The sequence below is a fragment of the Canis lupus genome, chromosome 26 (assembly GCF_003254725.2).
Source record: "Canis lupus dingo isolate Sandy chromosome 26, ASM325472v2, whole genome shotgun sequence".
Classification (NCBI taxonomy): domain Eukaryota; kingdom Metazoa; phylum Chordata; class Mammalia; order Carnivora; family Canidae; genus Canis; species Canis lupus.
The window spans coordinates 13,130,679-13,157,931 of NC_064268.1; the positions used below are offsets into that span (position 1 = coordinate 13,130,679).

The window sequence follows — 27,253 nt, forward strand, 5'->3', positions numbered from 1 at the left end:
TGAAACTGCTATGTGTCTCTCCAAAACCTGGACTAGACCATCTAAAGAAAAACCAATGTTTCTTCACCCCAGCCAATTCCTTCCACACAAGGGAAGATTGTTGAACATTACCTGATTGCTAATGGTCAAATAAAGAATTAACCAGATTCCTGCCTACTAAGGCTGACTGTGACATATGTCCACTAAAACCTCTTAAGTAATCCCTACTCATAATGTTTTCCCATAAGATAACATTAACATTTTATGGGCCATCTGTTACACTGTTAGAGACATTTGGAGATCACCAATAGCAGAGGCCACTAAAGCAGTAGATATGCTGATCACTTTTTAAAAAAGTAAATAGTTGTTTTAAGCACAATGAGATTGTTATTAATCTCCAGAACATTAAATGGGTACTTATGGCAAAGAATTAATGTAATACACCTGTAAAAAGTTAAGCTACTTAACTATCTATTTACCAATAGAAGAGCCCACGTTACCCGTTATTAGAGTTGACAACTGAAGGCTTACCAACCCCCTACAAAGTTCTCTAGCACACACTCTTCTTAACCAGGTATGCACTACCACCAAATGAGCAATCCTAGTAAAGTCATTAGGATCTAAAAAGATCCAGCAATCCTTTTATGTTTCGTAACTCATGTTGAAAGTTTCATCCAAGAGAAGAACCAAGCCTTAAAAAGAATTGCTTAGACAAGTTTTCTGTGTTATGGTCCTTATGATTTAACAGCATTACACATCCATGGGCCAGGCATTGTACAGAATCACTGTATCTAAGGGTTCCTTTAGGGGCTTAACTGATGCCATTACCTCATACATTACCATCTCCTAATTTCTTTGTAGCAACATGTAAGTTTATTATTTCGTGGAGGCCCATCCATTTCTAGATAGCAAATGTTCTGTTACAAAATATTTTTTAAATTCAACTTGGCATCTTATTTAACACTCTTGTAATGTTTATAATATGCCTGTTACAGTTCTTCATAAATACTAATTTCATTTAATCTTGCCAAAAATAAAGATATTAGAAGTATAAGATACAAATATTTAATGTGCATATACTTTGGCAGAAAAAATATGGCACCCTTCAAAGATACTCATGATTCTAATTTTTCAAAAGTAACAGTAATTTATGTACTAAACATATGAAATTACCTACTGGCCTTTAAGTTATGGTTATTACATTATTAATGCGTCTCAAAATTTTAGTACTAGGATGTAGTGTTAAATATACAACAGAGACATGATTCATTAAACTTATCTTCTGATTCAGAAATCTTCAAGCTAAACACTTTTATACTGTTTTCAGGACCCTTCCCCCACCCTCCTCTCCTCTACAAACCCAGCCCCACCCCAGAGAGACGTGCCTCCTTTTTGTAAAGGTCATCTTCTGAGCAGCCAGAAGACTCCCTGGTAAGCAATACTTTTAAACTTGAACACAAAAATGAGGGAAAAAATAGCTCAACTGTAAGATGTGTGGTAAGGCAGGTAGAGCAAAGTCTTCTAAATCTAACAAAATGTTAAGTCAAGATGATAAAGCAATTTACTTCCAGGAAAACTTGCCAATTTAATCCTCTCCTTCATCCTCCAGCTATTTGCAAATTTTCTTTTGAGATCTACCTTGAAGATATTTGTTCTTTAAAATTTGGTCATAGCTAGAAACCACCTGAGGACTCATCACGAAAGTGGTTTTCATGTCGTTCTCACCTCATATACAGCACTCAAGTCCCTGAAGAAAGTTTTGGCTCCTTCGAGCAAGGCCTCATTTTCTGGACAGACCACAATATAGGCAACATCACGATGGCCCCCATATGGGTCCAACAACAGCCTCTCCCAAAATGGCAAAGAGAATGGAGAGATGGTGAGGAAGTCCTTGTCATAGCCTACCAGCAGAGTAGGAATGGGCAATGGCTCAGGAGATTCTTCTGAACCTGTAACAAGAAGGCCATTAGGAAGGGCTCGTGAGTCTGTTTTGTACAAGCTGGAGACCTTGAAGTTCTTGCTGCATTAGTTTTAATTCTGGCATCAGAAATTTCCTTGTAGGTTAACAGAATCACTCTCAAAAGTATTCTTCAAACCCTCTAATTACGTGGCCCATGATGAAGAACTTTATTTCAATGAGTCAGAATGCTCTAATAAAGGTCCAATAAGATCAGAAGGCAGACGAGAACAAGTTAAAGTTAGTTTTCCAGGCAGTACTACACCATTTCCTTTAAAATAAGCACTATAATCCTGACTATGAAGACGCTGACAGAACTAGTTCAGATGTTCATCCAGATGAAAATGCAATGAGGATCGGGAAAATGAGGAAAATCTAACAAATAATCTCTTTAAGGATTATTTTCCTCATTGACCTTGATTCTGCCAAGGATGCTTAGAAAACTTAATTCCAAACTGACTTTAGGAAAGAAAAGAGATTATAAACCTTAATAGCCATGAAGAAAAAGATTCTATTTTATCAGTGAAGCAAGGACTTGACAGTAACTAAAGCTGGGTTTTATGGAACAAAAAAAATCACGAAGAAATTTAAAACAGGGAAGAGATTCTACCATAGGTGCCCCGTCCCGCCATTTTGTGGAACTGCTGCCATGTTAGCGGCCCCTGCACATGCTGGATATTCTCCCAGGTCCTGCCCGTGCGCTTCTTTTGGATGGCGTCTTGGAGAAAGGGCTGCAGGGACAGCAGCATGCGGACCACATCTTGGGAGGAGAGCATGCTGATGTCTAGCACTGGAAAAGAAAGAAAATGAAAGGAATGGAGATCATAAAGGGGGACCGGCATGCTCTTCTTCTCTCTGCCATCATTCTGGACCTCAGTTATAGTCCGTGACAAAGACATTACTGGTGGTAGATTTTATTTTTAGTAGATTCTAAAATGCTTGATCTAGCAGGGGAGAGAAAAGATATTTTCTTATCTTATTATTATAAAGTAATTTATAATTTATTAGTGGAAATAATAAAAGGAGAAATGGGTTCCTCTATATATAAAAGGTTAACTATAGGAGATTAGAAGTAAAAAGATAGATGAGCCTGACTCTTTAAAATCATACAAACCTGTTTCCAAGGTTGTTCATAGGAAAAGAGAGCTGTAAAAGTTTCTTATTTATTATTTTATTTACAAATATCACTGTTTTGAATGAATAATGAGTAGGAGGAAAAACTTAAATAGAAGCTCTTCACAACTGTTAAAAAAAGCTCGTAATATAAAATATCTTCACAAAATACAAAGTGCACAGAGAGAAATATAACCTTCCAGGCAGACAGAGGCACAAGAAAACATGGCAAAAGCAACAGCAGTACTGAAAGCCAGCTGTCCACACAGGAAGGTGGGATTCAAGGTTTCAGAAGAAACATCCTTCCTATTAAGAGGAGGGGCTCTTAACATAGAACCTTTGAAAAAAACCTCTCAAACTGCAAAATTGTGCACACACGAACATGTGCATATTCTTTCCCAGGGAGACAGGTCTGTAATGCTCACTGAATTCTCAAAGAGATCTGAAGAAAGAGCTAATTAAGTTTGAGGTGATCAGCTGTGAACTTGCACAGCTGCGTACCTAAAGACCTTTCCTTCTCTAGCTGATTAGGAAAGGGGCATGGATGGAAATCTAAGATTTATCTACCAACTAAAGAAACACAGGGTGCTTAAGACACCTCTAGGTGATCCCTAAATCAAACACCAGTAGCTAATGTAAATTTCCAGCATCTCTTGACAAACTGGGAGACCTGGCAAGCAGCAGGCCCCATTCTTGCATAAGCAGCAGCGCTGAAGCCAAGGAGCAACTGCCCCCTTCAGAGGCCCTCCTCACTCAGCTCTGCTGCCTACCTGAGAAGGAAGCAGGGATGATCACCTGTACCTTCAAACCTGGGCTTCTTTTTTTCCTATAGTAAAGAAAAAAGTACTTCTTGTAACCATGGCTCTATCAACAGTTGGAAAATGACAGACAAAGAGAATCACAGGTTAGAGAAAAATAAAAGCAGACATCATCCCTTGTGGCTATTCCTGTGCACACAGAATGGAACGTGTGCACGGAAAGATGTAGTGAGGGCACTGCTGTTTGCAAATCTGCTCCAGCATCATTCACTCATTTACATTATCTGTCTGATACTGTTAAGCTTCTGACTTTGGAACCCACACCTCCCCTGCGATAAAATCTGCTATTTTTCATATCCAAAGATGACAGTACTGATCCACCCACTCACTGCTTTTCTGTCTGAAGGCTACTATCTAGTAAAAGGAACCGCCCAAGATAATCACCCACATTTCTTTAGAGGGGAAGACTGTACTTTCTGTAATTCATAAATGCATCCAGCAGACATTAATTAGAGGCCTGCTAAGTACAAGGCACAGTGCTCAAAACTCAGCAGTTACAGAAATGAGTGTAATCCTTGAATACTTTCTTACAAGTCTCCACCTCTGAGAAGTCTCTGGGCCTGGCTACTCAAAAAAGTGCCTATCATCCCTCACTCCAATGATCTCTGTCCTCTAAGCATACTTTCTCATTCTAGATTTCCAACTGTTATTTAAGAAGCTTATATAGCCTTCTCCCCTACAAGGCTGAGAGCTGTTCAGAGCAAGCTCCATGTTTCATTCATGTAACCAACCATTCCAGCCCAACCTATTCCCATCCCTCTAGTGAAGTAGTCTACAGAAGTAGCTCCTCACTGTGGTCAAAAGACATACTTAATCCTCTTCTTAAAAGCTCAGCTGCGCTTTAATGCTTCCTGACCACTCTTTTTCTTAAAACTTGGTTACACAGCAGAATTCAGCAAAGTTCTGTCCCAAGCCATCTTGTCATCCTAGCTTTCCTCCTCCTCTGTGCCTGACTTTACTATCTACAAGCCAACTACTCCCTTTCCCCTGAGCTGCAGGCCCATAAACTCCCAAGTGTTTACTTGACATCTCTACCTGGATATCTCAAGAAGAGATCTTTAAAATTTCCAAAACTCAACTTAGGAGAGTTTCTCCCCAGACCTAGCCTTCCTCCAGTACACCTATCTTCGAATGATCAGTACCTCTCCAGGTATACACATCACAAACCTGGGTGTCTTCCTTAACATCTCGCTCTGACCCCTGAAATCCAACCCACTACTAAGCCCTGCAGTCCTACCACTTCCTCAACATACCTTATGTTTCTACTTCTTTTCCATCCCCTTTGCTAAGATAAGAAACCAGCTATTATTTCTCATTTGAGCAGTTGCACTAACCTTGTCTTTCCACCATTCTGCTATTCCCAAATCCACAGTCCGCACTGCACTCAGAGCTGGTTTCTTTACACAAATCAGATGTCAATGCCTCTTCATAAACCCACCAATGACTTATTAGGGTTCTTGGGATAAAGACCCCAGCCCCAGCAGGTCTCAAATTGCTCTTGGGGATCTAGCCAGCTCCAAGTTTCCTTCAGTTCTTTGAAGATGTATGTATTTATTGGGGGGGGGGGGGAACAGAGAAGGGGAAAGACAAAGAATCTGGAGCAAATTCCAAACCAAGCACAGAGCCTGACTTGGGGCTCAATCTCACAACCCTGTGATCATGACCTGAGCCGAAATCAAGAGTCAGATGCTTAATCGACTGAGCCACCCAGGTTCCAACCCCCTTTAAAAAATGAGAGAGAGAGAGAGAGAGAGAGAGAGAGACAGAGTCATTCGGTTCTTTGAAAGAACCAAGCTCTATACAACTCTATACCACTCTTGCTGTTCCTTCTGTCTGGGATACAATTCCTTGCTCTCTAGCCTCTTCATTTTTTTTTTTTTTTGAAATTTTTATTTATTTATGATAGTCACACACACAGAGAGAGAGAGACAGAGACACAGGCAGAGGGAGAAGCAGGCTCCATGCACCAGGAGCCTGACGTGGGACTCGATTCCGGGTCTCCAGGATTGCCAAAAGGCAGGCGCCAAACTGCTGCACCACCCAGAGATCCCCTCTCTAGCCTCTTTAGCCAGTTAATCTGTACTGGCACTGAGATCTCTAATGTTACTACTTCTTCAAGGAGGTCTTCCCTGACCCCCAGTCTAGGAAGGCCCTCCCACTCCATGTTTTTTTTTCTAATTGCTTATGATGGGTTTCTAATATGCTAATCTGTGTTATTATTTGCTTAATCTGATGTCCATTTTCCAGGACAGATTAGGAAGTCCCTCAGAGAGGTATCTTGTCTCTTTCAGTCATTTTATCACCCAGGATGCATCGCAGTATAGATGGTGAATGAAGAAGGGAAGGGAAAAGCAACTTGCATGGCATGCTTAGAGCTCAACATCACAGATATTTGTCAACTGGAACTTTTAATAATAGAAGAGTCAGTGACGTGCCTCAGGAACCATAACACAAAGTAAACTGTGATCATTGTTATAAGAGATGCAAAATACTGGAAAAACAGGAAGGAGAAAATGCTCGGTAAATGGGTAGAAGGTTTCATGGAGAAAGTATCACGGACAACTCATCTAGAAGAATGGGTGAATTTAAACACGCAACGTGTGCAAACTATTCGTCTGTGTACTCCCGATGATGCTGACACTTAGCAGTTGTAGGTTTCCCCGCACTGTCTATAGGAATTAATAGAAGTCTTCACAAAATAATTACTTGCCTCAAAGATGTTTCAATATAAAACATTTGCTCCAATCCTTAAATTCAGGAAGATTTTCAACAGAGATCTTACTTTCTTTTTTTTTTTTTAAGAAATAAAACTTAAACTTCTGTCATATAACAAACTAAAGAAAGTTTATCATTTGCCATCATGCCAAGATAATTTTTAAAGTAAATATGTATTCTGGGAAACCTACCGTTACTATGAGGCCAAGAGTGTACAGTGGCACTTCTCACCAGAGCTTCATCTACTTTTCCACCTGTGGGATTATCTACATACTGTCGGCCCTGCTCCAAGGCATTAAAGCATTCCGTCCAGTAATCATTATTATCTGCTTGTACCCGGTCATAACTCCAGCTTACACAGGGAAGAGTCTGACGACTGTTAGAGGAAATATAGTCCAGGAAACTCAGTGAAGCAAAAGGTTGTGTATGTTGATTCTGGAGGAGGAGGAGAAGGCTTATAGGTGGCTCCTGGGATTTTCTGGCTCCTTCCATCTGAGGAAGGAAGGTAGTCTGACACATCATTAAGCGCCTCTCCGCAGCCTGACCAATATCAGAATTCTTCCCAAAAATATCCAACTCATCTTCCAGGAAGAGTCCCGAATTATAGCCAAGTTTACGATTCATAATCGCACTAAACCCACAGGTACAGCGATATTGGTCCTCATTGGAAGAGTCAGGGATGTAAAGCCCAACATCCGCCCCTTTGATGTTCATGTTGCAGGCACAGATGCAACAGCTGTCAAAATTTCTGTCTTTAAAGATATTCATCACAGAATCTGAGAGAATCAGGGTGACATAGAGACTGTGGGCTTCAGGAATTGGCTGCATGGTGGCAGGCTCCACAGAGTTAAGGGGCCGTGTGGTAGAGGGGGTAGAGGCTGGTGACCCCTGATCGGTGCTATCATATTTAACTGACCCTTGACCACTGGCAGTGCCCCCACCTCTGGGAGTTCTTGGGGTCCTGGGGGTTCGTGGTGTGGGGACGGAGAAGCGAGGGGTTGCTGGAGATGGCAAAACTCCTGCTCCACTGTTGCTGGCTGGGGCAGCGCTGTTCAACGTCACTGGTGTGTTCATCTGTGGTGTATTCAGATAGTCTGGATCTGCTAGGCTCCCGACACTAGGCACATTACTGCAACAGAAATACCAAATGAGAACAGGTGCGTGTCACAGATGCTGGAATACACACACTATTACCCCACCTGGCCTGCACATTTACCATTTATGCATGCTATCACTAGGTATATTCAATTTTTTCTTTAAAAAAAAAAAAAAAGGATTCAAAGGAGTCAGTAAAGTACATGGGAAAGCAAGAAACATGGCATGAAGAATAACACACTACAGCATTTTCCTTCTACTTATTCCACATCTAAGCAATCTTCATGTTAATCTTTCAAGGGAACTTTACTGTTTTTATAAGAAAACATGGTGCTAAAAAAACAAACAAACAAACAAAAAACAAACAAAAAAGAAAACATGGTGCTGGGTTTGGTCAATGAGTTTTGAAAACTTAAGTGGAACATTAACACATGAGTTCAGATGCTAAGTTAGCTAGAAGACCATAGGGTAAAATTTCCATCTAATTTGCAATTACATTTTTGTCATTTTTTAAAATTAAAAGTCTACCACTGTATTTGTCCTCTGAGGCTATAATCCATTTATGACTCTAAAGCAGTTACAATCAAACACATAGGAACATTTGCAATTTTTCTAATTTTCAAAACACAGTCCTGTCTAGGCTTGCATTTTTATAGACTGAGTGGCCATGAAGGAATTCAATTATAGGAAACCCACTAGCTACTACTACACTGTAATTAATGCCAATATCACATACATAGCTAGGAGACCTCAATATTAATTATATAAACTGCATAGTACATATATTGTATCATAGCTTCCAAACTTCTCTAACAGATTTCTGTGGGGCAGTAGACAATTTTAATTCATTTTTAATTTTCTTTTTTTTTTTTTTCATTTTTAATTTTCAATATGCTATGCATTACCTATAGCACAATTATTTTTAGTTCCCCAGAGACTGATCACATTGTGCTATCTTTTTTTCAAAAGTAATGACTTCTTTTTGGACTAGCCACACACACACACAAAAAAACAAAACAGGGTCTATAATGTTCTGCTATTCTATTATTGTAAAAAAATTTTTTGATATACATTCTTAAATGTACATGTAAAACAGCAATGGACCATTCCTTCCAATTAGAAGGTATCAAAAGAATACTGATTTCATCTAATACTTAATATTTTCTTGGAATCTCTTAATACTGTGCTTAAACTAATGTTCTTCCAATAAACTGCATATTCATTCACTTATAATTTGAAAGAAGAATGTCATAAAGTAATGGCTCTTCAAATAATTTTCTTGTGATGTTTAATTAGCTATGCCTAAACTACCAGCTTAAAAATCCAAATCAAGCACTAAAAAGAAAAACTGAGGCACAGTGGTATCTTTGAGTACAGATAAAAAATGACCCAGAAAACTTGATTAGCAATCACTGCTATCTCAGAGACCAAAATAATAAGTGTGTAATAATGATCTTTACTCTAATTGGACTCCTTTCAGATTTTCCTATTTGACAAAACCCTAAAATTATTATACAGTTCAGATCAGAAAAGGAAACTACAACTACTAAACTGAAAACCTAAATAATTAAATTGCTCCCTAGGTAGTAAGAATGGTTTAGTTTGTATACCAACCTGATTTTTCCCATTCAATAAAAACGAACTGAATACCAACCTCATGCTAGATGCTAGGCATTCAACAGTAAAAAAGAGGAAGAAAAGTTAGCTCACAGCAAGTATGTCAGGTGTCAAGCAAGTGAGTGCTGGGGTGCTGAGTGTGACAAAGGGGTGGCCAGGGTGATAGAGACCCCAGCAGAAGGAATTCACATAGTCTAGAACTGTGCTGTCCAATAAGGTTATCACCAGCCTTATGTGCTAAATTTAAATCAACTTAAATAAAACTAAAAATTCAGTCTTGGTCTCGACTAGCCCCATCTCAAGAGGTGCACAGCTACAACATCAGGGCAGGGGATGCCATACTGGAAGATGCAAATACAAAACATTTCTTTCATCAAAGAAAGTTCTTAACAGAACCAGTTTAGAATACCAAAGATCTTTGGGATAGCAAGTGATAGATTTAATAGATCTAAACAATGATCTAAGTTATTTATTATTTATATTATCATCCAGCAAAGAGTCTCACATCACTTTTTTGAGGAGCTTGTGTAAGAAATTAAACTGTCAAATGGGTTCCTGGAGTTGCTGCATTGTTTGAGAATGGTGTGGCAACTCTTCTGGGCTTATCAGCTCTGCTGTGCTATATTAGTCCCTACTTAAATACTGGAGCACGGCAGCAGAAAAGGAGCCAGGGGATCATCACCAGGGTAGTTTTGAGCACATTCGTTCATCCTGCTGGCGAGTTGTTATTGCCACAATACTTCCACAACCATTAGAACCTTTCAAAAATCTTGTATGGGAAGCAGAGCCAGATCATACCATTTTAAAGAAGGGAGAGACTCAGGTAAGCTAGTCATTTAAGGCCATACACAGGTGTAAACAAAAAAGGCAGGATTGGAGTCCTGTGACATTACGGCTGTACCCTCCCAAGTCTGGGTTCTTTTATCCTACATGCTGTCACACTTTTTCATTCTGACACTGACTTTACATAAGTAAGCATAAAGCCTGTTTATGACATTAAAGTTGGTTTCATCAAGATGGTTTTATGTGATGTCACAACTATAGCCCACAGACTGGATCAGGAATTTGTCTTATTGGCTCCTAAAATGTGACTCTGAATTAACTACCAAAATTTTTTTAAAAAGGAGATTTACATAAAAACGCAGACCTCTAGTCGCCCACATTCTTGCCTGAACAATGCACTATAACTGCATAGCAAACAGTCCCTTTAAGTGAAGCATAATCTTAACTGTTCCATCAGAGACCCTGCTCTTTCCTACTGTCCCTCAGGATAACACTGACTAGCAGTGGTGCCAAGTCTTTTGCTTTATCCAATCCATGTCATCCACATTTTGTTTACCTGGTCCTGACAGAAAATTGAGCTTATGGCCTTATATTTTAAAGCATTTAAATTGTTTAATTAAGAAATTATTCATCATAGGGAAAACCGAGTCTACACTGTTGACAGACTACCCTTCTTTGACAGAGTTAAATGTGCCCACGTTACAATAAACACCTCTTCTTCCTTCTTCTGTATCATACCACCCTTGTTACTGCTTTCTTATATGATGTGGGGTCAGCATGAGAGAAAGTCTCTGTGTTAACACTTCATTTTAAAGTGTCTTAAGGAAGCGTATTTGGAACCACAATCTATATAAATCAAACACCACCACTATCCAAATAACATTATCAACTCCAATCTACTGCTTGATTCTGTAGTAGACACTGATATGATACTGAACTAGCATGAACACCATGGTTCTCTATACAAATAGCCTTAATTTATCCATATACATGAAATTTAGTTAGAAAATATGCACATTTTCAACACAAAATAATGTGCACAAAAACACGAATGTCCAAGAAAGGAAAGTTTCAAATGACATGCTGATGTTATCATTTTAAATACTTATCTAAGATCAAAACCACACTTAATAGGGCAAGAAACGTGACATGGTCCCTGCACCTACTTGTAGCCATCTCTATTGAAAATGGCTGCAGGTGGCATGGGCAGTTGTTCAATTTTAGGAGGGATTGCCCATGAAGGCCGAAACAGACAGGCATCAGGTATCTTCAGAGGTAGCAGGCATTGGCTCGGCAACATCTTCAGTGGAGCAAACATGGAGGATCCCACCAAAGGTTGAAAGGTTGGAACTTTGTGCACATAAGAAAAGTCCTGTGAGAAAACAAGGAGAGTCCGGTGATAATGCTGGTGGAACAACTAAAGACATATAACAACAGTAACAAAAATGAGTGGAATTGAGTATTTCTCTCATCTAATCAGCAGAAAATGTTAATGACAAAATTTTAAATTAATCTAGACATTATAATTAATATACCAAGCAATGTACCTCTTAAAAATTTATGTATATACAGCATATAGATATACTATTTTGAAGAAGATGTATATGAATCTGCTTGAAAATCACCCTGCCTTGGTAAAATTAATATGTTGGCAATTACCTTTACTTCCTCTGGCTTGGGACTTCCTAATCCATCTTCTACTTCCATTTTGAATTCAGTGAGCTGTGTTGATACCATACTGACCATAGGGCTCTCCATCATGCCTAATGCTGTCACTGTCTCTGAACTGATTCCATCTTTATAATTCATCACAGGAGAAAATGCAGGGTGCTGTTCTAAAGAAGGAGGAGTGGGGAACATCCTTTGCAAGTCTGCAACTGCTGAGAGGAGAAGAGAGGAGAGGAGAGGAGAGGAGAGGAGAGGAGAGGAGAGGAGAGGAGAGGAGAGGAGAGGAGAGGAGAGGAGAGGACAATATTTAACAGGTAAGACTTCTAAAAAATCCCAGTTTGTAGGCAGGCACCCCACCTGCCATCAGAAATAATGCTAACTGAATGGTTGTATCAGTTACAAACAGTATTAATCATGGAAGTCTCTAAGAAGGTGGCCATCAGCAGAAAATTATCCTTTTCTAGAACTTTACCACTATCCCCTTGATGCTTTATGATTTGACTTCACGTTAATTAAGAGAACAAAGTTTATATAACCTACATATTTCTTCTAATAAACGACTGCCTGAAGAGTATAAGGAGATGAAATAAGTAGAAGCTAGAAGAAATTAAATGGAATAACTTTGCTGAAAGTTCTATCTCTGCTTACAAATATGTATGAAATATTTCAGAATTACATGAAATTTGTCCTATAGCAAATTTTTCACAGAAAATCCATCAGGCATTTATACTTAAAAAAAAAAATTGTTTGCAGCTACAATGGTGGTTTAGATGTAGTAGGATTACTTGGCTAGTCTGAAAAATCCACCACATTCACTGCTCTTTGGGGAAATGGTTCCACATTGACATTAAATGCTGCCCATATGGACATTAAAATGAAACTTCATAGGTTTAATATTCCTACCTAGAACCAAAAGAGAATTTACTGAAAATCAACTAGTTAAAAAAAAAAAGTATCTTTTAAGAAAGACTTAAAGCAGTGACTCTCAATCCTTTTTTAAAAGAGCATTTTAATATACCAGAAGTTAGCCATCATCATCATCAACTGGGGCCCATGAAAGCAACTGGGGTTCTGAAAGCAAGAGCAGATGTAATGTGATGCAAGTTGGAAGCTTGACCACTAGGGGGTGTCCTATACAGCAAATTTATGTATACATTTGGAGCCATGAATGTAAGTCAGTGTTCTGGAATGGCATCGGATGTCCCAGTTTCCAAACACATTGCTCTTTCTAGAAACTTCAGCATTGAAAGAGGCAAACAGTAACCACTGAATAGACTAGGATACGACCTCAAGCTCTGAATCAGAAATTAATAAAGAACCACTGCATCACACTCTGCCCTGGGCTGGAGTCTGAGACAGTGCTGTATGAATCAGCAGCAGGACCCTGAACAGTTCCAGAGCTCAGTGCTGCTACAGTCAGGGCAGGTCACTCCTCCCTGGAGGCCTTGGATCCTTCATCTAAATGGCTGGAAAAGACGTGTGATTCTCACCAGGCTTGGTTTCTTTCCTTTGTTTACGGGGGCAGGGGGAGGCTTCCACCAGATGGGAGGCAGAAAAAAGGTGAGAACCTCTGCATGAGATGATCTTTACCATGTTTCCCAGTTAAACAATAAGATAATCTGGAATACTTTACCCTCTCTTGGCCTCGGGTGCTTATCTGTAAGACAAGGGAAGGAAGAGGCCAACAGACAGGATCTCAGATCCCAACTTTCCCTCTCTTTAGAGAAGCTCCATTTCCATTTATTTCCCACAGTAGGATTCTGTATAAGATTTCATTAAACAAAATGGTGCCTGCTGCCGCCAAGAAAAAGAGAAAGAAAAGGAAAACGGGGGGGGGGGGAACTCAAGTAGATCTTCAAGGCCCCTCTTGCCAGGACAGTATTTTACCATTAAGAAACATAACAATTCATAGAACTAGGGCTACAAGCCAAGCCAGAAACTCCCAGAGAACCACTGGAGTCTGAGGAGGAAAAACAGGTCTTCAAATGTAGCAGCAACCAGATCAGTAATTTTCTTTAAAACAAGACTGAAGAAGAAAAAAAAAAAAAAAAAAAAAAGAGAGAAAAAATAAAACAAGACTGAAGACTTTAATATTGAGTTAGGTTATACTTGAAATACATCCATCATCTTTATCTTTTAGTCCCTACTCCTTCTTCCAAGTCACAGAAAGAGCAGCTATGGGTCATTTTTAATATAAAATTAATGTTTAAGTATAACATTTTAAATTCTAAGTCCGCTTCATAAAATCTTCAAACTCCTATTTGCATTATAGATTTTAATCTTCAAGCAAATACTTGGAAAATAAACTGTACAAATTCTCTTTGTGTTAAAATGACAAGTGAACTTAAACAGAGCCTTTATTTTACATGTAAGTATTCTGGCTATGGTATAAAATACTACCAAAAATTATTTTATTAAATTAGCTACTAAATTTTGTCTGAGAAACGTAATAAAGACATTTCTCACCTGGGGATACTCAAATTCTTTGAAGCTACCTAACACAGTTGTAGATCTCAATTTTTTTTTTTTTTTGTATATCTCAATTTTCAACACCTTCACGACCTTGATATTTTTTATCAAAGGTAAAAGAGAACACAAAAAAAGTACGGAAAATAAGATTACACCTGCCAGAGACTCACTTCAGAAAGTAGCCTTCACTATTCTATCAGATACTTTTTTTTTTAAGATTTTATTTTTAAGTAATCTCTACACCCAACATGGGGTTCGAACTCACAATGCCAAGATCAAGAGTCACATGTTCCACCAACTCAGCCAGCCAGGCACCCCATTATCAGATATTCTTAAGGAAACTCTTAACCTCTCTAACTTCAAGTTCCTCATCTGCAAAATGGCAATACTATCTACCTCATATTTTTTGTACACATTAAATAACATAATGTACACACACGTAAATACTTCACCATGTAACATCTAAACATTCAGTAAGTGATAAAGCCTATAATAATTGGTCTGCCCTCCCCATTTTTGTTTGGCTGGGAAAAAGATGATTTTGCTGTTAAGTTACAAGGAATTTCTGACAGGATGTGACCCTAAACAGGTTTTGAGATGAGAAAAGGAACTGCAGTCAAAGAGGGTAAGTCAGAAAGATGACAGAAACATTCTAGTTCTCCAAAACAGAAAACCATGGCTTGTTTGTTCAATTTTTATCCTTAAAAATGCTAAAGTGAGGGTGGGAACAGCTACCAGAATAGGCTGGAATTGAGGTGTATTATTGTATATATTATTATAACACAATACTACCTTAACACAGACTTGATGCCAAAATTAAATCTAGTTATTACTGTGTGTTGCTTTTCTCACTATTACATTACTACATACACAAATGAATAATTATGGACATAATCTGTCAAATACAGTATCCATTAGCCACATATGGCTATGGAGCACTCAAGCCAAGCGTCGTCCAAACTGAGATGTGCTGTGTGTATAAAATATACAACAGATTCTAAAGAGTTAGCACAAAAAAAAAAAAAAAAAAAAAAAGAATTATCAAATATCCCAATATTTTTTACACTGATCACATGTAAAAAATGACACTATTGGTTATATTAGGTAAATATACTAATTAAATTAATCTTACATGGTTCTTTTTTACTTCCTTTAATGTAACTACTAGAAAATTTAAGACTGCTATATGGCTCTCATTTGTAGCTCACACTGTATTTCTATTAGACTGGATGGTGCTGTTCTAGACACTAAATTTTATGTCAGTCTTTCTACCTCAATGTACAAAAAAGCTCTTGCAGAGATGAGAACTTCTTACCATGTTATTTCATTGTCATGTCTTGGGAGGAAATATTGTATACATGTCCATACACACACACACACACATTTACACATGCATACTTTGTGCACAACGAAAGATCCATTTACTCTTATGTATCTATACTTTCCAAAGCTTATATATGTAAGTATAAATTAATCAAATTTATCAAATTAATTTTTCAATTAATCAATTAATTTTTATAACTTGTACTTTATCATAACATTTTGAGTTGCTTCTTTTTGAAACAATTATTTTCTGAATAAAAATGAGATAAAGAAGAGAGTATACCATATACTTTCCTGGGCAAGGACACTAACAGAATGATTTCTGAGTACAAATATTGTGAGTCCAATAACCTTGGACAAGTCATGTTTTAACATTTAACATCACAACATATAACTTAATGTCAAAAAGGGCAGAGGATTAACTGGTTCAATACAAGGGGAAAAATTCATTCATCTAACCTATTCCATATGTATCTATTTTAATATTGTTTCTTTTAATCTGTGAATTCTATGTTTGCAAAATCTGTAGAGCAGAGTAATAAAAAAAGAAAAATGTTTAATTAAAAAAACTACAGCAACTGGCTGGCTACCATTATTCATTTTCATACATGTCATGCTTGAGAAAGCTTTGCATATTTTAAAAAGCTATGGATCTACTAAAGCTGTCAAAATCCAATCTCTGTATACTTCACACTTCTACATTTGAGTAAATCAGCACACATTTATAGGTTCATAAAACTTTTTGACTCATCCCTATGACATAGTGGTTTTTCCCCTCAATTTGTTCTCATTACCAGCTGAAGTTAATGAGATGGTATTAAAGAATGATTTGCAATGGAATTATGTTTCTGCTTCTACTGTCTTTTCTCTTGTAGAATAATGTAGTTTCCTACAATGAAGAGTAACTTTAAAAAAAATTTCTCTTCTTGCTGTCATACACAATAAACTGATCTCAAAAGGAAACACAAACTTCAATATGAATTAGAAAAAGAACCACAAAAAAACAAATGATCATCATCCTTGTGTAAATTAAATTTTTTGAAACATCTTACACAAACTCTTATAGTGGAATATCACTTTGGAAGTCACTGTATAAAAAAAAAAAAAATGAAAGTCACTGTATAGCGTTTATCCTACTAGGAAAAGGCTGTTAGAGAAACAAACATAAAACACATTTATCTACATTTTTAACCAGAAGAGTTCATTCTTAATTTGAAAACAAAAGCAAAAGGAATTCAAACTAAAATGGTCTCTTAGCTGCCTGCCCCATCTTAGAAATTCCAACTTAAATAGGTTTTAATTCACAGTTAATATTCTGTTAATAGTAAAGACAGACCTCCTAAGCCGTAAAAAAAAAAAAAAAAAAAAAAAAAAAAGGGAGGGACAGAGAGGCATCTCAGATAAAACATCACTGAATATGAAAACATTTTGTAGAAGTTATAAACAGTAAGCCAAAGCTCAATTTCCTTTTCTTACTTGGTGGGTAAGGAACAGCAGCTCTTCCATCCTTCCCAAGAGGTCGATCTTCTGCCCCAACTGCAGGCATTTTTGATGAACGCAGCGCAGGTGATACAGCCTTAAGAAAAGATTATTATTATTAAAACAGGGCAACACATCTGAATATAAGTAGAGCAGCAGTAAACTATTTCTTAACATATGCCTAATGATATTTTGGAATAAAAGAAAGATGCTTCCTTACATGGTGTTTACAAGTAAACTTCTAAAAATACCAGCAGACAGTGAAGCCAAGGAGAAGGCTACAAGCTTATCAAGAATAAAAACCAGAGTGACAGAGTCTTCTTTGCATGGATCTGGTAAGGGCAGACTGCACCATCAAAGCACAACTTACATTCCTTAAGCAAATCTTCCTCCCAGGTCATTAGGGAAGTGGTTTCAGGGACACAATAATTAAATTAGGGTGGTGACTCCAAGGAGTAATTGGCTATCAGTCTGGTTTTCCTTCTGTTTGGAAGCAGGCAGTTTCAAAAGGTGACCTCAAGCCCTCTCAAAGCATTATTCTTTTATTTTTCACCACAAAAAAAAAAAAAAAAAAAAATCTTCAGCTCCTATCTCCTCCACAGTTACTGTTCATCTTCATAAAAAATAACCTTATCACACAAAACCACAGAGATATGTAGAGAGGGCTTTTCTTTGTTATTCAAAATAAATTAAGTCCTTTAATAGGCAAGATTATCTTTAAGAACGCAATGAATTGGTGGCAAGGTAAAACAGCAAAAAAGAAAAAAAAAAGATTCTCACAAATAGAAGGCCTTTTACTTATGTATACTTATTCCATGTCACAAGGTTGAAACGCAAAATTAAATTCAAAGACATTTAAGATGAAAACTTGGACAAAGAACCTCACAACACCAGTTATCAGTAAGATGAATTAGCAAAAGGATTCTAAGGTAAGCGATTCTCTTAATTAAATGCCAGGCTAGAAATCAGAGTAAAGCAAAAACAATCATTTCAGAGAAATGAAATTAGATTAAAAATATCCAACCCTCCTTTACATATTAACGTTACTAAGAATACATTCTAAAAACAAAGTAAACATATCTTCATTTAGTTCAACAGTAATACATAATTTATACAGAGATAAGTACAATGACTCTTGAGTGCAAACAACAATCACTGGAGATGGTAGTTGTGAACAGTCCCCAGGCTACTCTGCAATGCTTGTTTTTTGCCCTTTCTCATTCCTCCCTTTCTACTTCTTTTTGATTCCTTGTTTTTTCATATTTCATCCTCACCTTCACCACCAAAGCATCTCACCAAACCCAAAGGATCACTAAAACCAATCCTAGTAATACCTGACTTCAGGGAGATAGTTAAGTTTAAAGAGACTCTCCAATGCCTGTATCAACAATTTCTTATATTACAGTTTTTCTCATTGCCATGTCCTTTTTCTTCACATAGCCAACTGCCTGAATTGAGGAGGTCCTTGTGTTTTAATTCAATAAAAGTTACCACACAGTATTCATGCTTTCTGTGTATGAGACTGATGAAAACCAGGAATCGCTTCTTTTCGGTCAGTTTCACACTCAGCAGCCTTCATAGAGGACACGTTATATAGGCAGAGTTCGAAGTCCAAAGCCATAAGTGTGGCCAAAACCTGCCTAACCTTGTCTATCTTTACTCCTTACTCAGAGAGCAGACCAATGGTCTGGTCACTATCTCCCCAACTTCCCCAGCTGGTTCATTCTTGTTGCTTAACCAAGGCTCATTCCAGGCTCAAACTAAAGTCTCTCCCCTGCCTCTCATTAACCCTGTCTCTCCACGTTTTAAAAGTCAAATCCATTCTTGGGGACCATTATGATCTCATCATCTTCTAAGTACTTCACATTACTAATGGTGTATAATATCTGTTAATCAGATCCATTTTATTTTAAACTGAGAACAAGCTTTAGAATTCTGATTCCTACTTAACCTTTAAGCCTTAAACACTGCTCACCTGTCACTTTGTACTTGAACATCCAGCATCTTTAGACGCAGGTCAATTACTGCACTCACAGTAATAAGCATGCATGTGTATATTTATTTATATACATTTTTAAGTACATTTTAAACATTATGAATATGCTATTTCTCCCAGAGGTCTGTGAGTGCCTCAAGTGTAAGGGCAGTAATATAATAATACTTGTAACCTCAAGTACACATCACAAAAGAAATGACCATCAAATGATTAACAAATATCTGGGAAACTGATGAAAGGGAGGGAAGGAAGGGAAATAAAGAAGTGAATGAAAAATAAACTAATAAACCTATTTCCTTTAAGAGAGGGTCTATCAGGGATCCCTGGGTGGCTCAGCCGTTTAGCGCCTGCCTTCAACCCAGAGCGTGATCCTGGAGTCCTGGGATCAAGTCCCACACTGGGCTCCCTGCATGGAGTCTCATGGAGCCTGCTTCTCCCTCTGCCTGTGTCTCTGCCTCTCTCTCTCATGAATGAATAAATAAAATCTTAAAAAAGACAGAGAGAGGGCCTATGAGTAAGATAGGTCCCCCAGAAATAAACAGGAACTTCTACTTGCCCAAAAATACAGAGGTGGTTAGGAGGACGAGGACATAAATTTTCTGACTCTGCTCAGCTGTTCTACCAAGAATTATAATTCTTATCTGTCGCTTTAACCACATCATACCTTGTGTTATTTAACTTCTATGTACGTAAGTCCTTTTTCCCTACAATAGTGCCCATCCTAAAAAGTATAGACCATACTTGTTTATCTCTCAAAATGTAGATTATGTTCTGACTGATGAGATGAATAAAAACTTATAGGGGCATTAATTTTAAAATGTGAGCCAAAAGGACTACATACTACACTTCTACTAGTCTCATGATATTTAGGATTGAAGAACTGAAAGTGAAAGATTTTAGTGTTTCCAACAGGAATAAACTAATAGAAAAAAAAAAGCCATCAACAAACAGAACCCAAGGAGTGTTAGAGACTACACAGACAACTTTAAGAATCCTTTCAAAGTATACAAACATTTCTGTAGAACATTCTGAACCTAAAATTAGAGGCCCCCAAATTCCGTAGACCAAACAATAAGGAAATACTCCAACAGTGACCTAAGTCCTAAGTCCTCCATGTCTTCTGTTTTGGTAGCTGTGGCAGACTCACCCCAAGTTCGTCATCATCGGAATTGTCAAAGATGTTGTCTAAGTCATGCAGGGAAGGTGCCAGATCTGTCACCTGTGTAAGGCTACTGGAGCCAGCTCTGCCAGCAGCATTATCCTGCCGGACATCTGTGGGAAAGAAGGCAAAAATGCAGAATGAGCAACTTCATCTAGAGAGAAAGAGTGAGGAGAGGGCATGGATCTCAATGAGCAAGACCTGCCTGTGAATTCTTTCCCTACGTTTTCAGTTAAATTTAGAGACAATTATTTCCAAATATGTTTATCAGTTTTGAAAGTAACTGAAAAACAAACTATGAAAACTTAAACATGGGATCAAATTATTGCTATTACAGTAAAAATATAATCTAAATTGAGAAGCATCTCCCTTGCATTTTACTTTAGCAACAATCCAAGTGAGGCAAATAATCATTGTACACACCTGTTTTAGTAGCAGAACTGAAAATAGACATGGCATTTTTCCCATCAGGCACCGGCGTGGAATGACCTGGTGTAGTGACATCCTTGGTACCAAATCCATCCTCTGACTGTATAATAAATTCAGCCAAACAAAACACATGAACACCAACCCAAAGTGTGGAATATGAGGGAGAACACAAAGAATTAGAGGGTAGAATGGAACTTGTTATGAGCACAAGTATGATAAACCATGGTCTATGCAACCAAGGGAAATAAAATATATGTCTTTTTCCCTGAATTTAAACAGAACCCAAAACTCCCATACTTTCCCTCCAATCCTATTGAGTATTCTGAGTCAGTCTGGCTTTTATACCTAACCAGTACTGGTGGCATTTGATTACAGACCTGCCATGGTGTTAAAAGCTGCCTTTAATATAACATTTTAGAGGCTGAACTATGGTTCAAGCTTTCTGGATCTAGATAGATCTCTATAAAGGAATCTCTGAAGCATTCTTCTGAACTGTACAAGCCTCTTGCAATTGTTTTATCTCCCCTATTCTCAAGAATACCTCTTTAAATGGCTCAATATTTTAGAATGTTTGAAAATTTAAGGCTAAAGACAGCAGACACCCCCAGTACTCATTTTTATGACAACGAAACCAGTAAAATTAATACTGACACATCTAGGAGTAGTGTTGATATTAATTCAGATAGATACATAGGTAAAGCGCTTGATACAGTAAACATACTAAGCGCTCAATAAATAGATATTATCAAATTTTTTTCCTTACATTTTGGATATTTTGGAATAATTAAAAAGAAATAAGCAGGGAGCATAGGCCAACAAGAATTAGCATATGAGAGGAAACATGCACTGTACAAGCTATAGCCTGGAAAATATGAGGCTTCATTTATGTTCAGCTGACTTTTAAACAAAGGTGAGCCATGACATAAAAAGGAACAATACATTGTTCAATACAATAGTACCAAGAGCATGAATATGGGGACAGAGCAATCAGGCAAGACTATCTCAAACATTCTGCCTCAGAAGTTTTCCCACACATGTTGTACTGACATAGATCAAAAACCCACACCATGCTGGATGCTCTCTATGCTAAATGGTACCTTATTCTTTTTCAGGGAATCTTTCTCTGTCCCTTGTTTGCATTTCTTGTTTGCTGTAAAGATGTATTTTATGTCACCATCCTCAAAGGTGTATGGATCATTGATTTCTCCCAAACTGTCTCCAGGTTGTTGAGATAGAGGCAATGGGTCAAGGAAGTGGAGTGGCTGCATCTGGGGCTGCTTTTCTTGCCAGATTTTAAACCGTTTGTTAGGTTGTGCTAAAAGTCTAAAAGGGAAAATAAATGGCAATTTAAGCAAGATAAAGTAAAAAAGACTCATTTTTTTTTTAAAGCATTTATAAAGATTTGGAAAACTTAAACTTAGAAAATTTATCTCTATAAAGAAGTTCCTGGGATGCCTGGGTGGCTCAGTGGTTAAGTGTGTCTGCCTTAGGCTCAAGGCGTGATTCAGGATCAAGTACCACACTGGGCTCCCTGCATGGAGCCTGCTTCTCCCTCTGCCTATGTCTCTGCCTCTCTCTCTCTCTCAATGTGTCTCTCATGAATAAACAAAATCTTAAAAAAAAAAAAAAAGTTCTTATAGAGATTATATTAACAAATAAAACTTAGTAGGTCTTTGTGAAGAATATGCTTTTGTTTCTGAGCCCACAGATTCCAGTTAAGAGCACAGACAGACCCTAAGGACAGACTACCTGGGTCCAACCACGTTTAATCTGTGTCATTTCCTAATTGCTTGACCCTCGCTTCTTTCTCAGCTATGAAAATAAGATAGTAATATGGTCACGGTGAAGATTAACTGAGATGGTCTGAATACATTATGAAGAATAATGCATAGTTCAACAGCACTATAAATAGTATTATTATTAGATGCAGGATATATAACTGAATGCATGCAAAGTCCTCCTTAAAAGTGTCGACATACAAAGAAAAGAAAACACTGACCACAACATGGAAAGTATCATAAAGCTCCATTCTTTGACTAACAAACAGCAGGCCAAAAATAAATTAATACCAGTGTCCTAAATGCCACAATGAAACCTTTATATGCCAACATATTTAAATAACAACATGTGTGAAACCTCACGAAGGACAAAAAACATTTGATTTTTTAGTATTTTCCAAATGCAGAGTCTAGGAATGGCAAAGAAAAGCATCTTTCATTTTGGCTCTGAAGGGTCAGCATGGGGAAATGAGGAGGAAAGCCCTGACTCCAAGGGGTCGGTGGGCAATCACATGGGTGGTACCCACAGTTGCCTTACCTTTGCAATGCAGTGCTCTCTGAGTTTACCTCCATTTTGGCATCACATCTGTCACCCTGGAGTTCTGGGGGCCGGAACTCAGCATCATCAATAGGGGGGAGGCGATAACTGTGCCACCACTTGTCTGACGACTCGGGGTTCGAGGGCCTAACCCCACAATATAAGGCTGTCTCGCTGACCTCTGCCATCAAAGGCAGTCTTTGGCCTACGAGGACAGTTCTGTCATCCAGAGTCGACAACTGCTGAAGTTCTAGCCCATTTCCATAGAGGGCTGGGTTCACAGGGACAGAGGGCGGGTCCAAACTCTCCGTTTCCTGACCTCGTGGCTGAGGGCTGAGTGTTGGCGGCAGAGGGGAAATAGGGGAATGAGGTGAATCCATAGGATTCAGATTCATTTGCTTGCTTGTATTTCTGGAAGGCACGGCCATTTGTTTATCATACTTCCTACTGCTAGACACCTCTAAGGAGGAGTCTATCCCTGCCAACCCTAGCTTCTGTCCTGGTGTATCCTGCTCCATACAGAACTCATCAGCCACAGAGGGCCTATGGTGAAATGGTATCAAGGGTCTCTTTTGCAATTTGTCTCCCTTTTCCGGTCTTTCTGTTGTTTTGTGCTTAGACGCAGGAGGTGGTAAAGATGAAGATGATGACGGTCCTGCACTGAACCCTGGTTGAGATATTGCGGGAGGTCGATTGGGTCCTACTGCACAACGTTTTAAAAGTTTATGCCTGAAATGAGAATTAAAACAAGGTCAAGAAACACACACTTGAAATCTAACTGGATCATTATGACAGTACAACATTACTGCATCATTATAACATTACGAAGGAGATGCCTCTGACAAGGTTGTATCTTTTAAGCACACACCAGATGCACTAATACACTGAAATGGACTCTAGGTGTTCATTATTTTGAAAAGGACTAAAGACTGCAACACTGATGGAGAATGGTGAATCGATCACATACAAGTTAAGCAGGTAAGAGATGGACTTAACATTGCTGACCCCTACCAAAAGACTGATTTGAAAAATCCTCAAATCTTTCAAATTTGGTAAGGGCCTCAGCTAATGTATTCACACTGCATCTTAAAACCAAGAATAATGAGATCATTTGCGAAGAAAGAGAAGGGAAAAAAAGCTTCGATTTTTATCTTACAACACTCTACTAACTCAATACAGAAGGGTTTATAACAGCTTGTAGTGTTGCAAATTAGGAATAAAATAATTATGCAATTCTCCCCCAAAGAGTGAAATCAAGAAAATGAGTGTTAATCCTACAAATATTTAACAGAATAAACAGACTAGAAACCTTATATGACATTCTTATGGATAAAAGACATCTTTGTATCTTCTAGACTCACAAAATTAGAAGTAAAAAGATGGTGAGTGAATACTAAAACAACACACGTAGACAAATGCATCTGTACTAAGCAGGGTAGCAAGTCTGCTCATATTTTAACACACTTCTTGGCAAGCACAGGTGTGAGATATTGCTCAGGAAAGGCCTACCAGATGATGCCTACATTTAATCTGTGCAACAAAGTTATACAGCAGGTCAGCCAGTTCCTCCCAATATATAAATCCACCAAGGGAAAATGTGAGCTCTCCTGCCGGTGCAGCAGTAACTCTCTGAGGCCACTAGGGTGGCATTAAATTACTGCTGTATCGCACTCAATGGTGCCCTGGTGGGCAGTAAAACGGATTTGTGTGGCATAATGGGATGGTTTAGTGGGACAGCAGGATGGCCACTCTGCCCTATAAGGCCATGAAATAGTGTGCAGAGTGGACCATTCCATAATGGGCTTGGTAATCCTGCAGTAGATAATCTGAGAAGACTTCTGCTAAAATCTTTGCTACTCTTAAAAAAATCTGACTTTGAAGAAGGTTGTTTAAGCAGCACAATGCTATTGTCAATAAGGTAAAAATTGTGCTTTAAACCTCCAAGGCACAGTACCACAGTAAGAGTTGAATGTCTTACTGGAAAATATCTACTCATATCTTGTCTTTACATAAAACTTTTTCATTTGGATTTTCTCAAAGCATTTACCCACACCAATCCTTCAATAGATATTTTATGGTAGCCTCTTCAAAGTAAGGACTTTTTGCAAACCAGACAATCTTATAAAGTCATTTTTTTCAATTGTATTTAATGACTCAGCTATATTGCAAATGGTTATAATTAGGGATACACCAGTGAGTAACAGACTATCACCGCACATCTCTGTACATGTAAGAGGCTTCAGTGAAGCAGGTAGCAGGAAATCAGGCTCAAAAGGCTAACTATATGGGTAGCCCTGTGATGGGAAGGAACCAGAAGCAGGGTCAACTAGTGTAGAAACACACACTGGGGACTCCAGGGTGGCTCACTGGCTAAGCATCTGCCTTTGGCTCAGGACATGATCCTGGAGAGTCCAAGAATCGATTCCCGCATCGGGCTTCTTCAAGGATCCTGCTTCTCCCTCTGCCTATGTCTCTGCCTCTCTCATGAATACATAAATAAAATCTTTAAAAAGAAAGAAAGAAAGAAAGAAAGAAAGAAAGAAAGAAAGAAAGAAAGAAAGAAAGAAAGAAAGAAAGAAAGAAAGAAAGAAAGAAAGAAAGAAAGAAAAGAAAGAAAAGAAAGAAAAGAAAAGAAAAGAAAAGAAAAGAAAAGAAAAGAAAAGAAAAGAAAAGAAAAGAAAAGAAAAGAAAAGAAAAGAAAAGAAAAGAAAAGAAACGAAACAAACACACAGTGGCTAAAAGAATGAGGCAAATAGATTATCATAGATATTTCAAAGAAATTCAATGTGAAATGCAAAAATAAAAAATTATCTACATAAAATTAAGAAAAAAATATATATGGTAGTTTCTACGCTGAAAAGGGAAAACTGATAAAAATGACAACAGGATACTTGACTTGTGAGAAAACACACATCAATATTAAGGGTTTTTCTAAAAAGCACCCCCCAAAATTTAGGACCAGAGTATATATATGAGAAGTCAGGTCTAGAGATAAATATTTGGAAGTTGATGGAATGAAATGCATAACTACAAAAAAACCTGAGGTATAAGAACCTGGTGAGGCAACAGAGGAATGAGTCCAGAGGACAAAAGAAAAAGTATTACTTATATGTCAGGTAAAAATAATTGAAGGCAGCAAATAAAAATGTCATAGAAATCAGCAAAAAGAATAATTAACAGGTGAAAAAAAATTAGATTAAGTAAAAAAGGAGCAAAAATAAGATGAGTGCACAAGCAGAGATAAATACATTGACATTTTCCTCCTAGGTATTTTGTAAAGGTGGCCCATAACTTGGCTGTGAGCTGTTTAGAAATCAATGTTAATAAGAAAAGGCTTTTTGTCATAAAATTTACAATGGCCTAGAAACAGAAGTAAAACAGGTACTCAGCTGGTTTACCACACCCATCCTGAAACTAGAGACAGATTCTCACATGCTCAGAGAGGATACTTAATGAATAAATAACTTCTTCAAAAACATCCTCCTTAAAAAATCAATAGTGCATTTCATTAGGCTGGTACAACATCTCTCTCTCAAAAAAAAAAAAAAAAAAAAGCTGACTACAAAGGCAGAGCTTGATAAAAAATAATCAACATTAGGGAGGAGGGGAAGATGGTGTCAAAACTACTGAAGGAGTGTGTGTGTGTGTGTGTGTGTGTGTGTGTGTGTGTATGCACGCATGCATGCAGGTACACACACAGTTTGCATATATTCTCAGGGGTCATTTGACTATCTCCCTACCCTAAAACCAACTTATTTATGCCACATTAAGAACCCCTATCTAAACTAGGGAAATGAATGGGCATTTTCTGAATATACTTTATATTAACAGAACTTTTTCTAAGTGTTGAGCAGTATCAAATGTGAAAATACATACTTTGGAAGTGAAGCTACTCTAAGTTGCTCCTTAAGTAAATACTCACCATTATATGTTCAATAGTCAACTGAGTTAGGGGTAAGGCCCATGGATACTTACGAAATCTAAGAATCCTGGAGGCAACTAGTTGGCTCAGTTAGGTTAAGCATCCAACTGATTTCAGCTCAGGTCATGATATGAGGGTCGTGAGATGGAACCCCACGTAAGCCTCCGTGCTCAGCGTGGAATTTGCTTAAGATTCTCTGTCTCCCTCTCCCTCTGCTCCTACCCCTGGCTGTGCCCACTCCACACTCTCTCATGCACATGAAAAAAAATAATAAAATCTTTAAAAAAATAGAAAAAGAAAGAAATCTAAGAATCCTAATGAAAGCTCATGGCAAGATGACTCTTCACTACAAGGAGTGATAAGTCAAGGTAATATCCAGGAAAGCAAAAATTTTCTACAAAAATCAATTTAGGGT

General features: G+C 37.9%; 1 protein-coding gene across 8 annotated transcripts in view; it reads right to left on the reverse strand.

Annotated features, from left to right (window-relative positions):
• Positions 1–27,253, reverse strand: part of MED13L (mediator complex subunit 13L) — a 295,043-nt gene that overhangs the window by 24,354 nt on the left and 243,436 nt on the right. For 7 of the 8 annotated variants that reach the window (XR_003146620.3, XM_025474083.3, XM_025474085.3 and 4 more), the window contains 10 exons: positions 22,917–23,645; positions 21,698–21,923; positions 20,595–20,700; positions 20,160–20,284; positions 17,014–17,113; positions 11,737–11,957; positions 11,244–11,449; positions 6,774–7,711; positions 2,547–2,726; positions 1,705–1,928 (listed from right to left, as the gene is read on the reverse strand). Coding sequence is in view for 7 of the 8 variants with exons in the window: in XM_025474083.3 (XP_025329868.1) it covers positions 1,705–1,928; positions 2,547–2,726; positions 6,774–7,711; positions 11,244–11,449; positions 11,737–11,957; positions 17,014–17,113; positions 20,160–20,284; positions 20,595–20,700; positions 21,698–21,923; positions 22,917–23,645 (3,055 nt within the window). In the remaining variant the exon portion in view is untranslated. The remainder of the gene's footprint in view (positions 1–1,704; positions 1,929–2,546; positions 2,727–6,773; positions 7,712–11,243; positions 11,450–11,736; positions 11,958–17,013; positions 17,114–20,159; positions 20,285–20,594; positions 20,701–21,697; positions 21,924–22,916; positions 23,646–27,253) is intronic. The other variant, XM_025474084.3, reaches the window with a different exon arrangement.